General features: G+C 42.1%; 1 protein-coding gene across 2 annotated transcripts in view; it reads right to left on the reverse strand.

Annotated features, from left to right (window-relative positions):
- Positions 1 to 2,928: 2,928 nt before the first annotated feature.
- LOC123725375 (uncharacterized) overlaps positions 2,929 to 17,483 on the reverse strand; it is an 80,571-nt gene continuing 66,016 nt past the window's right edge. The window contains exons 1-2 of one of the 2 annotated variants that reach the window (XR_014379554.1): positions 4,449 to 6,299; positions 2,929 to 4,165 (exon numbers count right to left, since the gene is read on the reverse strand). Coding sequence is in view for 1 of the 2 variants with exons in the window: in XM_082958462.1 (XP_082814588.1) it covers positions 4,152 to 4,165 (14 nt within the window). In the remaining variant the exon portion in view is untranslated. Of the gene's footprint in view, positions 4,166 to 4,448; positions 6,300 to 17,483 lie in introns of those variants that run through there. The other variant, XM_082958462.1, reaches the window with a different exon arrangement.

A 17,483-nucleotide genomic window follows, 5' to 3' on the forward strand; every position in this document is an offset into this window, starting at 1 on the left:
ATAAGGACTGCTGGTGTAGCCTATTACCAGAAACTATAGGAGCATAACGACTGCTGGTGTAGTCTATTACCAGAAACTATAGGAGCATAACGACTGCTGGTGTAGTCTATTACCAGAAACTATAGGAGCATAACGACTGCTGGTGTAGCCTATTACCAGAAACTATAGGAGCATAACATCAGAATTTACGAAGGCCAGCAGCAGCGGGAGGAGTAGGCTAAGGAAGAGTTTTTTTCTGATGGTTAGGCTATATTGTTTCAGAGGGGTGTCATCAATAGCCCATAATGACAAAGGGAAAACAGGTTAAAAAAAAACAGAAATACCTTATTTACATAAGTATTCAGACCATTTGCTATGAGACTCGAAATTGCTTTCAGGTGCATCTTGTTTCCATTAATCATCCTTGAGATGTATCTACAACTTGTTTGGAGTCCACCTGTGGTAAATTCAATTGATTGGATATGATTTGGAAAGGCACACACCTGTCTATATAACATCCCACAGTTGACAGTGCATGTCAAAGCAAAAACCAAGCCATGAGGTCGAAGGAACTGTCCGTAGAGCTCCAAGACAAGATTGTGTCGAGGCAAAGATCTGGGGACGGGTACCAAAAAAGATTCTGCAGCATTGAAGGTCCCTAAGAACACAGTGGCCTCCATCATTCTTAAATGGAATACTCTTCCTAAAGCTGGTCACCCGGCAAAACTTAGCGTTTGGGGGAGAAGGGCCTTGGCCAGGGAGGTGACCAAAAACCAGAGCTCCAGAGTTACTCTGTGGAGATGGGTGAACCTTCCAGAAGGACAACCATCTCTGCAGCACTCCACCAATCAGACCTTTATGGCAGAGTGGCCAGATGGAAACCACTCCTCAGTAAAAGGCACATGACAGCCTGCTTGGAGTTTGACAAAAGGCACCTTAAGGACTCTAAGACCATGAGAACAAGATTCTCTGGCTTGATGAAACCAAGATTTAACTCTTTGGCCTGAATGCCAAGAGTCACGTCTGGAGGAAACCTGGCACCATCCCTACGGTGAAGCATGGTGGTGGCAGCATCATGCTGTGGGGATGTTTTTCAGCAGCAGGGACTGGGAGACTAGTCAGGATCCAGGGAAATATTAACGGAGCAAAGTGCAGAGAGATCCTTGATGAAAGACCTGCTCCAGAGTGCTCAGGACCTCAGACTGGGGCAAAGGTTCACCGTCCAACAGGACAACGACCTTAAGCACACAACGAAGACAACACAGGAGTGGAGTCTCTGAATGTCCTTGAGTGACATAGCCAGAGCCCGGACTTGGGACCGATCTAACATCTCTGGAGAGACCTGAAAATAGCTGTGCAGTGATGTTCCCCATCCAACCTGACAGAGCTAGAAGGATCTGCAGAGAAGGATGGGAGGAACTCCCCAAATGCAGGCGTGCCAAATAAATTTGCTAAATGAAAGGGGGAAAAAAGATTTTAATCAATTTAAGAATAAGGCTTTAACGTAACAAAATGTGTAAAAAGTCAAGGGGTCTGAATACTTTCCGAATGCACTGTATACAGCAACACCTCCCCCATAAGCATTCCTGTCTTTTCTGTAGATGTTATATCCCTGTATTGCTACTGCTGTATCAAAGGAATTATCTCAGTGAGTTTCAGAGATGAACAGTACAGTGCATTCCAAATTCAATAGGCAGGCAAGTAAACAAAAACGTTTTAAAATAAAAACTATTCCAGAAAATGTCAACGCGTATATAACGCCCGTCCAAGAGACTGTCATCCAATCGCGTTCACATTGTCATGCTGTGACACCCAGTTCCTAAGCTAATTCTCACCAAATCCCTTTTTAAAGTCAGGGTATGAATCGAGAAACATGCCTATTTTCCTCGAAAGTACGTACTGTTACGATTGCAAAGCTATACGATATTACAGAGAACAAGTTAATTATCTCACATCTCTGAAAATATTTGTAATGTTGTGCTTCTAGTTCACATAGTGTAATTCATGCCAATGTTATTTTCTTTAAGCTGTTAATACGAATCGAAAGGAGTTTCCAATATCCTCATTTCTTAAAGTATTTCTGGTTATAGCTAGTGATAGTGACACACAAGCTAGGTCTATTTTAAACATTGCCATCCCATGGCAGCATTTACCAGCCACCAAGATTTAAAACCACATAAAAAAATATTTAAAACCCAATTCTATTTTTGCCCAAAGTTAAGATATAAATTATTCAAACTGAACATAATTCATGCTGGTTATTATTTTAGGCTATTTTAGTTTTGGAGTCAAAGATAGTTTCGGAATAGTTTTCATTTTTCAAACAGGTTTGTTATTTTATTTCAGTTTACTAAATAGTTTTCCCCTAATTACTTTTTCTATAATGAGCATGGAGGTTTCCCCTATCAACCAGTCATAGGTACTGGTGACAAAGCGCCTCGTAACCTAGCTGGGAATGGGACAGACGGAACCCTTCTGTGGTAACAGACAGGGGAGATTTGTAATCAAATCTAATTCCCAGGAATGGGGTTCATATGAACCACAGAGACTGTGTGGGATAATAACATGGCCGTGTCCAACCCTGCTTGTTCCCTCGACTCCGCTACCAACCACCAATCTCCAACAGGGACCTTAACCTGTATCACAAGACACCTCATAGTGAGCTACAGGTAGGAATCAGCAATGAATCCCAATAATGAGACACCTCTGGGGAGGGGTGTCAGCAACATTTAACAAAAAATATATACAGTGTTTTATGACAAACCGTTTTTTTTACAAATCCGTCAAGACACCAACTTAGACTTTACTGTGAAATGCTTTACTTACAAGCCCTTAACCTACAGTGCAGTTCAAGAAGAAGAAATCATTTACCAAGTAGGCTAAAATAAAAAGTTATAATAAAAAGTAACTGTAACGACTGCCATGAGAGTGGACCAAAACGCAGCGGAGTTAGTGTTCATCATATTTAATTCAAACGGAACACTATACAATTACAAAACAAGAAACTGACAGCCAAACAGTCCTGTCAGGTGAAACACAATGACAGAAAGAATTACCCACAAAACCCAACAGAAAAACATGCACTTATGTGTGACTCCCAATCAACAACAACGATCAACAACAACGAACTTCAGCTGTGCCTGATTGGGAGCCACACACGGCCCAAAACAAAGAAATACAAAAAACATAGAAAAGAACATAGAACGCCTACCCAATGTAACACCCTGGCCTAACCAAAATAAAGAACAAAAACCCCTCTCTATGGCCAGGGCGTTACAGTAACACAATGAGAATAACAATAATGAGGCTATATACAGGGGGCACCGGTACCGAGTCAGTGTGCAGGGCAACAGGCTAGTTGAGGTAATCTGTACATGAAGGTGGGGGCGTAGTGACTATGCATAGGTAACAAACAACCAGCGAGTAGCAGCAGTGCACAAAAGGGAGGGGGGTGGGGTCAATGTAAATTTTCCGGTGGTGATTTTATGAATTGTTCAGCAGTCTTATGGCTTGGGGGTAGAAGCTGTTGAGGAGGCTTTTGGTCCTAGACTTGGCGCTCCGGTACCACTTGCCGTGCGATAGCAGAGAAAACAGTCTATGACTAGGGTGACTGGAGTCTCTGACAATTTTGTGGGCTTTCCTCTGAAACCCCCTATTATATAGGTCCTGGATGGCAGGAAGCTTGGCCACAGTGATGTACTGGGCCGTTCACACTAAATCAAATCAAATTTATTTATATAGCCCTTCGTACATCAGCTGATATCTCAAAGTGCTGTACAGAAACCCAGCCTAAAACTCCAAACAGCAAGCAATGCATGTGAAAGAAGCATGGTGGCTAGGAAAAACTCCCTAGGAAAAACATCCTAGAAAGGCCAAAAACCTAGGAAGAAACCTAGAGAGGAACCAGGCTATGAGGGGTGGCCAGTCCTCTTCTGGCTGTGCCGGGTGGATATTATAACAGAACATGGTCAAGATGTTAAAATGTTCATAAATGACCAGCATGGTCAAATAATAATAATCATAGTAGTTGTCGAGGGTGCAACAAGCACGTCCGGTGAACAGGTCAGGGTTCCATAGCCGCAGGCAGAACAGTTGAAACTGGAGCAGCAGCACGGCCAGGTGGACTGGGGACAGCAAGGAGTCATCATGCCAGGTAGTCCTGAGGCATGGTCCTAGGGCTCAGGTCCTCCGAGAGAAAGAAAGAATTAGAGAGAGCATATTTAAATTCACACAGGACACTGGATAAGACAAGAGAAATACTCCAGATGTAACAGACTGACCCTAGCCCCCCGACACATAAACTACTGCAGCATAAATACTGGAGGCTGAGACAGGAGGGATCAGAAGACACTGTGGCCCCATCCGATGATACCCCCGGACAGGGCAAAACAGGCAGGATATAACCCCACCCACTTTGCCAATGCACAGCCCCCACACCACTAGAGGGATGTCTCCAACCACCAACTTACCGTCCTAAGACAAGGCCGAGTATAGCCCACTACCCTCTGAAGCGCCTTACAGTCAGGTGCCAAGCAGTTGCCATACCAGGCTGTGATGCAACCGGTCAGGATGCTCTCGATGGTGCAGCTGTATTACCTTTTGAGGATCTGGGGACCCATTCCAAACCTTTTCAGTCTCCTGAGGGGGAAAAGGTTTTGTTGTGCCCTCTTCATGACTGTCTTGGTATATACCCATGTGGGTGATTAAAAGATGAACTGAGGACCACACTCCAGTCCAGTTGATGGTGGTAATGCACCTTAAAGTTGGTTGCCAACCGCCATATAAAGTCCAAAGAAGAAAAAGAATCCTGAAGGAAGGAGAAATGAGGAGAAACTCATTTGGTTACTGTTTGGGGCGTCGCGACCGGTTACCTATTTTGATGTGACATGAAAACATTGTATGAAATTATTTAGATGTGATATGAAAGTACAGCAATTTATGTTTCTAGAAATGTATCGCAATTGAGAATCAATTCACATTCAGATGGAATATTTGACTATTTTAGCTGCCAGAGCCAGTGTACCTCTGAAAATAACATACAGTCCTTGGACCTTGAGGAGTAACAGGGGCAGCAATCAGCAGTAGAAACAATAACAAAGCGTACTCCCTGCCCGTTTCGGTAAAAAGCTGAGGGATGGGGCTGGAGAAATGCAACCATCCATGATATCAACATTCTAGTTTTAACCATGTTTTGAGGATATACAGTGTTTGTTTATATTTACTGACAAACATTGGAGTAAAAAAAGCTTATATTTTGGGTTCTGATGGGGTACGACAGTTGAACTAAGCTCATGAGGCATTTCTAAGTGATTTCTTCAAGAAACAGATGGGTACATATCATTAATGTATAAGTCCCTAAATGGATGTAACAACTGCTGATTGCCCCTTTAAGAGAACATATTGGGCTAATCTAATAGGAGATATTGAGGACTACAGTATTTCAGGCATTGTCATTGGATGCATTTGATCAATTGTTAACGTTTTGTTGATGGTCCACTCTTGATGTTCAACACGTTACAGTGTAGCTTCAGCCATTCCTACAGAACAACATTAAAGTGTAGAACCCCTTTACTGCATATTGGTTCAACGACTGCAGAGACGGTACTTAATGGTGTTAAACAGATCTCCAACCTCCTCTTCTTCCTCCAATGTGACAGTCATCTCCCCCTCCTCCTCTTTCACTCCATAAACTGAATCCTCCTCTTTCTCTTCCTCCTCTTCTTTTACTGTAACATCCTCTTCCTCTTTCACTCTGAACGCGTCTTCCTCTTACATTTACATTTAAGTCATTTAGCAGACGCTCTTATCCAGAGCGACTTACAAATTGGTTCCCTCGACTCCGCTACCAACCACCAACCTTCTTTCACTGTAACAGCCTCACCCTCTACTTGTTTTTGTATTGTAACATCCTCCTCTTCCTTCTCCTCTTTCACGACAACGTTCAGCCACAGTCCCTCTTTCTCCGTCCAGCAGACCTCCTCTTCTTTAACAGGAGGGGAGTAGCTTAGTGAACTCATGGTCGGGGATGTTAGCTAGCTAGCATTAGCGACTAGCCTAGTTCTAAGCTAACTTAGCAAACCAGCTAGCTGACAAACAACGTAAATATATAATTAAATGGGCCAACAAGGACATACGACAGAAGTGTGTTTAATACACAGCGACTAATATACACCAAAACAGTGTAAAGAGCGTGAATGTTGTAGCTATGTTTGCTAGAAAGCTACCGAGGTGTCTGACTAGCTGTTGTTGTTGAAGGAGCGTCCCGTCCACTAGATTATACGTCACACTGGCAGCATCGCCTGAACCTAAAAGACGCACATCGCCATCTGCTGACTGGAGGGGGCAACGCAGTTGAGGAACCAAACGTTTATTTTTCATTTATTTCATAAATGTTTAATATTATATTAAGTCGTTCAAAGAGAAGCATGTGTTGATTGATTCGTTTTTAATGAGTGAGAATTTAAAACAAACTTTACACCCACTACATATTTGCATTGAACCATACTTCTGACATGGATCATTTTGATCCCAGAGGCATATTTTTTATCATAGACAAAATGTGGTTTATTCAATTCTTCCAATTTTTCATGACTTTGTCAATCAACTTGTTCTTAATAAATCTAAATCACGGTTTAGTGTTTCTGTATCAATATGGACTTTTAACAAATTCAAATCCTTTGGAGTCATTTTGACTCCAGCCAAAATCACCTTTGATAAATAAATAGGAAGTTTATTCCAAATCAAAATCACATTTTATTGATTTATTTATATACCTCCCATGTACTCTCCTAAGATTGGACTTTTCTATACCAGGTATCACATGACTGTGTTCCTTCCAAGGCAGCAGCTACTCTTCCTGGGGTTTATTATGGATCCCCATTAGTTCCTGCCAATGCACCAGCTACTCTTCCTGAGGTTTATTATGGATCCCCATTAGTTCCTGCCAAGGCAGCAGCTACTCTTCCTGGGGTTTATTATGGATCCCCATTAGTTCCTGCCAAGGCATCAGCTACTCTTCCTGGGGTTTATTATGGATCTCCATTAGTTCCTGCCAAGGCAGCAGCTACTCTTCCTGGGGTTTATTATGGATCCCCATTAGTTCCTGCCAAGTTAGGTCAGGGAGTGTGCCAGCCTGCCTGAACCGCCCCTTTCGAGCAAAAGGTATAAATGATGGGTTATGAATTAACAGGTATAAATGATGGGTTATGAACTAACAGGTATAAATGATGGGTTATGAATTAACAGGTATAAATGATGGGTTATGAATTAAAGGGTATAAATGATGGGTTATGAACTAACAGATATAAATGATGGGTTATGAATTAACAGGTATAAATGATGGGTTATGAATTAACAGGTATAAATGATGGGTTATGAACTAACAGGTATAAATGATGGGTTATGAATTAACAGGTATAAATGATGGGTTATGAATTAACACATCCCCTGCGAGCCCAGGCATTTCAATACCTTCAGGATTTCTTACGGTCCATGTGCAATGTATATGGTTATCTCTCTCTCTCTCTCTTTATTTCACTTGGTGATGTTTCATTATAGAGAACATGACATGACAATACATGACATCTACAGTGGTGATGTTTCATAGAGAACATGACAATACATGACTTCTACAGTGGTGATGTTTCATTATAGAGAACATGACAATACATGACATCTACAGTGGTGATGATTCATTATAGAGAACATAACATGACAATACATGACATCTACAGTGGTGATGTTTCGTTATAGAGAACATGACATGACAATACATGACATCTACAGTGGTGATGTGTCATTATAGAGAACATAACATGACAATACATGACATCTACAGTGGTGATGTGTCATTATAGAGAACATAACAATACATGACATCTACAGTGGTGATGTTTCATTATAGAGAACATGACAATACATGACTTCTACAGTGGTGATGTTTCATTGTAGAGAACATAACATGACAATACATGACATCTACAGTGGTGATGTTTCATTATAGAGAACATAACATGACAATACATGACATCTACAGTGGTGATGTTTCATTGTTGAGAACATGACAATACATGACATCTACAGTGGTGATGTTTCATTATAGAGAACATAACATGACAATACATGACATCTACAGTGGTGATGTTTCATTATAGAGAACATGACAATACATGACATCTACAGTGGTGATGTTTCATTATAGAGAACATAACAATACATGACTTCAACAGTGGTGATGTTTCATTGTAGAGAACATAACATGACAATACATGACATCTACAGTGGTGATGTTTCATTATAGAGAACATGACAATACATGACATCTACAGTGGTGATGTTTCATTGTAGAGAACATGACAATACATGACTTCTACAGTGGTGATGTTTCATTATAGAGAACATAACAATACATGACATCTACAGTGGTGATGTTTCATTATAGAGAACATAACAATACATGACTTCTACAGTGGTGATGTTTCATTATAGAGAACATAACATGACAATACATGACAGCTACAGTGGTGATGTTTCATTATAGAGAACATGACAATACATGACATCTACAGTGGTGATGTGTCATTATAGAGAACATAACATGACAATACATGACATCTACAGTGGTGATGTTTCATTATAGAGAACATAACATGACAATACATGACATCTACAGTGGTGATGTTTCATTATAGAGAACATAACATGACAATACATGACTTCAACAGTGGTGATGTTTCATTGTAGAGAACATAACATGACAATACATGACAGCTACAGTGGTGATGTTTCATTATAGAGAACATAACAATACATGACATCTACAGTGGTGATGTTTCATTATAGAGAACATAACAATACATGACTTCTACAGTGGTGATGTTTCATTATAGAGAACATAACATGACAATACATGACAGCTACAGTGGTGATGTTTCATTATAGAGAACATAACAATACATGACATCTACAGTGGTGATGTTTCATTATAGAGAACATGACAATACATGACATCTACAGTGGTGATGTTTCATTATAGAGAACATAACATGACAATACATGACATCTACAGTGGTGATGTGTCATTATAGAGAACATAACAATACATGACATCTACAGTGGTGATGTTTCATTATAGAGAACATAACAATACATGACTTCTACAGTGGTGATGTTTCATTATAGAGAACATGACAATACATGACATCTACAGTGGTGATGATTCATTATAGAGAACATAACATGACAATACATGACATCTACAGTGGTGATGTTTCGTTGTAGAGAACATGACATGACAATACATAACATCTACAGTGGTGATGTGTCATTGTAGAGAACATAACATGACAATAGATGATATCTAAGTAGCTTAATATGACTAACAGTCTAAAGCACACAAGGACACAAATGTTATTCTGGTTAAACAGTGAGAGACTAGTTGATTAAGGAGTGGGATTTTTTTTACAATTAGGAAATAATATTTCATGTTTTACTCGTACCTCAGCCAGCATTGTGAATGGTTAGGAAATAATATGTAATGTTTTACTCGTACCTCAGCCGGCATTGTGAATGGTTAGGAAATAATATGTCATGTTTTACTAGTACCTCAGCCAGCATTGTGAATGGTTAGGAAATAATATGTCATGTTTTACTCGTACCTCAGCCAGCATTGTGAATGGTGTCTGAGGCGGTGACATACTAGACCATGGCAGTAAATCTAATACTTAGGTGTTTTTAGTCATGTATGAAAGGTTTGTGGTGGTTCTGTGGTTATAAGTTACTGACCTTGGAATACATTTCTGGCCATGCTGGCAGGGTCTGAATCAAACCCAATGTCCACCTGGTACACTGACAGGGTCTGAATCAAACCCAATGTCCACCTGGTACACTGGCAGGGTCTGAATCAAACCCAATGTCCACCTGGTACACTGACAGGGTCTGAATCAAACCCAATGTCCACCTGGTACACTGGCACGGTCTGAATCAACCCAATGTCCACCTGGTACACTGGCAGGGTCTGAATCAAACCCAATGTCCACCTGGTACACTGGCAGGGTCTGAATCAAACCCAATGTCCACCTGGTACACTGACAGGGTCTGAATCAAACCCAATGTCCACCTGGTACACTGGCAGGGTCTGAATCAAACCCAATGTCCACCTGGTACACTGGCAGGGTCTGAATCAAACCCAATGTCCACCTGGTACACTGACAGGGTCTGAATCAAACCCAATGTCCACCTGGTACACTGACAGGGTCTGAATCAAACCCAATGTCCACCTGGTACACTGACAGGGTCTGAATCAAACCCAATGTCCACCTGGTACACTGGCAGGGTCTGAATCAAACCCAATGTACACCTGGTACACTGGCAGGGTCTGAATCAAACCCAATGTACACCTGGTACACTGGCAGGGTCTGAATCAACCCAATGTTAAGGGGAGGGAAGATTGGTCAAGAGGATGATTATTATTGTTGTTCTACTGCCTGATTGTTATGCAACAACACTGTTTACAAACGCTTTGTTAAATCAGCACAACAGTTTTCAGCTGTGCTAATATAATTGCAAAAGGGTTTTCTAATGATCAATTAGCCTTTTAAAATGATAAACTTGGATTAGCTAACACAACGTGGCATTGGAACACAGGAGTGATGGTTGCTGATAATGGGCCTCTGTACGCCTATGGAGATATTCCATAAAAAATCTGCCGTTTCCAGCTACAAAAGTCATTACAACATTAACAATGTCTACACTGTATTTCGGATCAATTTGATGTTATTTTAATGGACAAAAAAAGTGTTTTTCTTTCAAAAACAAGAACATTTCTAAGTGACCCCAAACTTTTGAACGTTAATCATTTTAGAATAAGGCTGTAATGTAACAAAATGTGGAAAAAGTGAAGGGGTCTGAATACTTTCCGAATGCACTGTATTGTTACACCATGTAGCAGCAGTATAGACCTAGTCTGTTCATTATATACATCTACATGATGTATTGTTACACCATGTAGGAGCAGTATAGACCTAGTCTGTTCATTATATACATCTACATGATGTATTGTTACACCATGTAGCAGCAGTATAGACCTAGTCTGTTCATTATATACATCTATATGATGTATTGTTACACCATGTAGGAGCAGTATAGACCTTGTCTGTTCATTATATACATCTACATGATGTATTGTTACACCATGTAGGAGCAGTATAGACCTAGTCTGTTCATTATATACATCTATATGATGTATTGTTACACCATGTAGGAGCAGTATAGACTTACAGTAGCTATCTACTTATTTAGATTTAGTTTGACTGAATGAAACTGTCTTAAATGTGCTGTAGTAAACATGTTTTATTCGCACTAATCAACCAACACCTTCAGGTCTTTGTATGTCTCAATATAATAGTATTATTTAATTAAATCCATTTAAAATCATATTTGTCTGAAAATAAAATCTAATCCTCAACTGCGTTTCCCTCCAGTCAGCAGACGGCGATGTGCGTCTTTCAGGCGATGCTGCCAGCGTGACGTCTAATCTAGTGGACGGTTCTTCATAAACAGCTCGTCAACCACCTCGGTAGCTTGCTAGCCAACATAGCCGAAAGATTCAAGCTATTTATACGCTTTCGGTCTATATTAGCGACTGTGTTTCAGACACACTTCTGTCGTATCTACTTGTTAACTAACCTATTTAATGTAATGTTACGTTATTTTTTATTAGTCAGCTATAGTAGCTGGCTGGTTAAGTTAGCATTAGCCTAGTCGCTTATGATAGCTAGCTAGCTAACATCCCCGAACATGAGCTCCCTAAACTACTCCCCTCCTGTTAAAGAAGAGGAGGTCTGCTGGACGGAGAAAGAAGCTCTGGGGCTGAACATTGTCGTGAAAGTGGAGAAGGAAGAGGAGGATGTTACAGTAAAACAAGAAGTAGAGGGTGAGGCTGTTACAGTGAAAGAAGAAGAGAAAGACGTTTCAGTTAAACAAGAGGAAGACGCGTTCAGAGTGAAAGAAGAGGAGGAAGGGAAAGAGGAGGCTGTTACTGTGAAAGAGGAGGAGGATGCAGTTTTTGGAGTGAAGAAGGAAGGGGAGATTACTGTCACATTGAAAGATGAAGAGGAGATAGGGGATCTGATTAACACCAGTAAGTACCGCCTTCAATTAGTTTTTAACTTTGGATATTCGGAGTTGGCTCGTCAATAGCTCTTCATCGGAGGGCCCTGGGATGATGACTGATGTCTAGAATCAGACGACGGAGAGAGCAAGCTACCCCTTGTTTTCTCCGTGCCGTTTCCAAAAAGTGACTTAACATATGTATTTGAGAAGGGTCTATCTGCTGACCGCAGACTGGGGGCCACGGCATGTAGTGATTTTAATGTGATGTTTTACTACACACCGTGCCCCCCAATAGAGCCATGTGAGAGTTGGGTTGGCTACACCAAAGATTATGGATATACTGACAAGATGTCTCTCTGTCCTAACAAGGGGAGTCGTTGTCCACAAAGCTGCACTGTGGGTTGTCTCGCTCCCGCCTATCCTGTCTTTGGATTGGTGGATACATCTTATTATTGTAATCTATTGTTTATATTCTATGAGGGTTGTTGTCGTCAACCACCTGTATTCAATGGAGAGAGATGCTAAGCTACTAGCATGAATATGCATAGCGATCTGGAGATAACTCCTATAGTGTTTTTATCAAAGTTATCGTTGTCACTTATCCACATAACTTAATCATTATGAAACTTCTGTTAGATCAAGTAAACATCATGAAGGAAATAAGCCATTCATTATGTTGTTTACCAAATTCGACACTTTCCACATTGGGTTGATAATTGTTTCCACTTGGATACAACCTACTGTAACCTACTGGCATGACCTAGAGAGTTAGAACCTACTTTAGCCTACTGGCATGACCTAGAGAGTTACAACCTACTGTAGCCTACTGGCATGACCTAGAGAGTTACAACCTACTATAACCTACTTGCATGACCTTGGGAGTTACAACCTACTGTGACCTACTGGCATGACCTAGAGAGATACAACCTACTGTAGCCAACTGGCATGACCTAGAGAGATACAACCTACTGTAGCTTACTGGCATGACCTAGAGAGTTACAACCTACTGGCATGACCTAGAGAGTTACAACCTACTATAACCTACTGGCATGACCTAGAGAGTTACAACCTACTGTAGTCTACTGGCATGACCTAGAGAGTTACAACCTACTGTAGCCTACTGGCATGACCTTGGGAGTTACAATCTACTGTAACCTACTGGCATGACCTAGAGAGATGTAACCTACTGTAGCTTACTGGCATGACCTAGAGAGATACAACCTACTGTAGCTTACTGGCATGACCTAGAGAGTTACAACCTACTGGCATGACCTAGAGAGTTACAACCTACTATAACCTACTGGCATGACCTAGAGAGTTACAACCTACTGTAGTCTACTGGCATGACCTAGAGAGTTACAACCTACTGTAGCCTACTGGCATGACCTAGAGAGATACAACCTACTGTAACCTACTGGCATGACCTAGAGAGTTACAACCTACTGTAACCTACTGGCATGACCTAGAGAGTTACAACCTACTGTAGTCTACTGGCATGACCTAGAGAGTTAGAACCTACTTTAGCCTACTGGCATGACCTAGAGAGATAAAACGTACTGTAGCCTACTGGCATGACCTAGAGAGTTACAACCTACTGTAACCTACTGGCATGACCTAGAGCGTTACAACCTACTATAACCTACTTGCATGACCTTGGGAGTTACAACCTACTGTAACCTACTGGCATGACCTAGAGAGATACAGCCTACTGTAGTCTACTGGCATGACCTAGAGAGTTAGAACCTACTTTAGCCTACTGGCATGACCTAGAGTTACAACCTACTGTAGCCTACTGGCATGACCTAGGGAGATACAACCTACAGTAACCAAATGGCATGACCTAGAGAGGTACAACCTACAGTAACCTACTGGCATGACCTAGAGAGTTACATCCTACAGTAACCTACTGGCATGACCTAGCGTTACAACCTACTGTAGCCTACTGGCATGACCTAGAGTTACAACCTACTGTAGCCTACTGGCATGACCTAGGGAGATACAACCTACAGTAACCAAATGGCATGACCTAGAGAGGTACAACCTACAGTAACCTACTGGCATGACCTAGAGAGATACATCCTACAGTAACCTACTGGCATGACCTAGAGAGATACAACCTACTGTAACCTACTGGCATGACGTAGAGAGATACAACCTTCTGTAGCTTACTGGCATGACCTAGAGAGTTACAACCTACTGGCATGACCTAGAGCGTTACAACCTACTGTAGTCTACTGGCATGACCTAGAGAGTTAGAACCTACTTTAGCCTACTGGCATGACCTAGAGAGATACAACCTACTGTAGCCTACTGGCATGACCTAGAGAGTTACAACCTACTGTAGCCTACTGGCATGACCTAGAGAGTTAGAACCTACTTTAGCCTACTGGCATGACCTAGAGAGATACAACCTACTGTAGCCTACTGGCATGACCTAGAGAGTTACAACCTACTGTAGCCTACTGGCATGACCTAGAGAGTTAGAACCTACTTTAGCCTACTGGCATGACCTAGAGAGTTACAACCTACTATAACCTACTGGCATGACCTAGAGAGTTACAACCGACTGTAACCTACTGGCATGACCTGGAGTTACAACCTACTGTAGCCTACTGGCATGACCTAGAGAGTTACAACCTACTGTAGCCTACTGGCATGACCTAGAGAGTTACAACCTACTATAACCTACTTGCATGATTTTGGGAGTTACAACCTACTGTAACCTACTGGCATGACCTCGAGAGATACAACCTACTGTAGCCAACTGGCATGACCTAGAGAGTTACAACCTACTTTAGCCTACTGGCATGACCTTGGGAGTTACAATCTACTGTAACCTACTGGTATGACCTAGAGAGATGCAACCTACTGTAGCTTACTGGCATGACCTAGAGAGATACAACCTACTGTAGCTTACTGCCATGACCTAGAGAGTTACAACCTACTGGCATGACCTAGAGAGTTACAACCTACTGTAGCCTACTGGCATGACCTAGAGAGATACAACCTACTGTAACCTACTGGCATGACCTAGAGAGTTACAACCTACTGTAGCCTACTGGCATGACCTAGAGAGTTAGAACCTACTGTAGCCTACTGGCATGACCTAGAGAGATACAACCTACTCTAGCCTACTGGCATGACCTAGAGAGTTACAACCTACTGTAGCCTACTGGCATGACCTAGGGAGATACAACCTACAGTAACCAAATGGCATGACCTAGAGAGGTACAACCTACAGTAACCTACTGGCATGACCTAGAGAGTTACATCCTACAGTAACCTACTGGCATGACCTAGCGTTACAACCTACTGTAGCCTACTGGCATGACCTAGAGTTACAACCTACTGTAGCCTACTGGCATGACCTAGGGAGATACAACCTACAGTAACCAAATGGCATGACCTAGAGAGGTACAACCTACAGTAACCTACTGGCATGACCTAGAGAGATACATCCTACAGTAACCTACTGGCATGACCTAGAGAGATACAACCTACTGTAACCTACTGGCATGACGTAGAGAGATACAACCTTCTGTAGCTTACTGGCATGACCTAGAGAGTTACAACCTACTGGCATGACCTAGAGCGTTACAACCTACTGTAGTCTACTGGCATGACCTAGAGAGTTAGAACCTACTTTAGCCTACTGGCATGACCTAGAGAGATACAACCTACTGTAGCCTACTGGCATGACCTAGAGAGTTACAACCTACTGTAGCCTACTGGCATGACCTAGAGAGTTAGAACCTACTTTAGCCTACTGGCATGACCTAGAGAGATACAACCTACTGTAGCCTACTGGCATGACCTAGAGAGTTACAACCTACTGTAGCCTACTGGCATGACCTAGAGAGTTAGAACCTACTTTAGCCTACTGGCATGACCTAGAGAGTTACAACCTACTATAACCTACTGGCATGACCTAGAGAGTTACAACCGACTGTAACCTACTGGCATGACCTGGAGTTACAACCTACTGTAGCCTACTGGCATGACCTAGAGAGTTACAACCTACTGTAGCCTACTGGCATGACCTAGAGAGTTACAACCTACTATAACCTACTTGCATGATTTTGGGAGTTACAACCTACTGTAACCTACTGGCATGACCTCGAGAGATACAACCTACTGTAGCCAACTGGCATGACCTAGAGAGTTACAACCTACTGTAGCCTACTGGCATGACCTTGGGAGTTACAATCTACTGTAACCTACTGGTATGACCTAGAGAGATGCAACCTACTGTAGCTTACTGGCATGACCTAGAGAGATACAACCTACTGTAGCTTACTGCCATGACCTAGAGAGTTACAACCTACTGGCATGACCTAGAGAGTTACAACCTACTGTAGCCTACTGGCATGACCTAGAGAGATACAACCTACTGTAACCTACTGGCATGACCTAGAGAGTTACAACCTACTGTAGCCTACTGGCATGACCTAGAGAGTTACAACCTACTGTAGCCTACTGGCATGACCTAGAGAGATACAACCTACTCTAGCCTACTGGCATGACCTAGAGAGTTACAACCTACTGTAGCCTACTGGCATGACCTAGAGAGTTACAACCTACTATAACCTACTGGCATGACCTAGAGAGTTACAACCGACTGTAACCTACTGGCATGACCTGGAGTTACAACCTACTGTAGCCTACTGGCATGACCTAGAGAGTTACAACCTACTATAACCTACTTGCATGACCTAGAGAGTTACAACCTACTGTAGCCTACTGGCATGACCTTGGGAGTTACAATCTACTGTAACCTACTGGCATGACCTAGAGAGATACAACCTACTGTAGCCTACTGGCATGACCTAGAGAGATACAACCTACTGTAACCTACCGGCATGACCTAGAGTTACAACCTACTGTAACCTACTGGCATGACCTAGAGAGTTACAACCTACTGTAGCCTACTGGCATGACCTAGAGTTACAACCTACTGTAGCCTACTGGCATGACCTAGGGAGATACAACCGACAGTAACCAAATGGCATGACCTAGAGAGGTACAACCTACAGTAACCTACTTGCATGACCTAGAGAGTTACATCCTACAGTAACCTACTGGCATGACCTAGAGTTACAACCTACTGTAGCCTACTGGCATGACCTAGAGTTACAACCTACTGTAGCCTACTGGCATGACCTAGGGAGATACAACCTACAGTAACCAAATGGCATGACTTAGAGAGGTACAACCTACAGTAACCTACTGGCATGACCTAGAGAGATACATCCTACAGTAACCTACTGGCATGACCTAGAGAGATACAACCTACTGTAACCTACTGGCATGACCTAGAGAGTTACACCCTACTGTAACCTACTGGCATGACCTAGAGTTACAACCTACTGTAGCCTACTGGCATGACCTAGAGT

This window comes from Salmo salar, chromosome 12 (genome assembly GCF_965601325.2).
Source record: "Salmo salar chromosome 12, fSalSal1, whole genome shotgun sequence".
Lineage (NCBI taxonomy): Eukaryota > Metazoa > Chordata > Actinopteri > Salmoniformes > Salmonidae > Salmo > Salmo salar.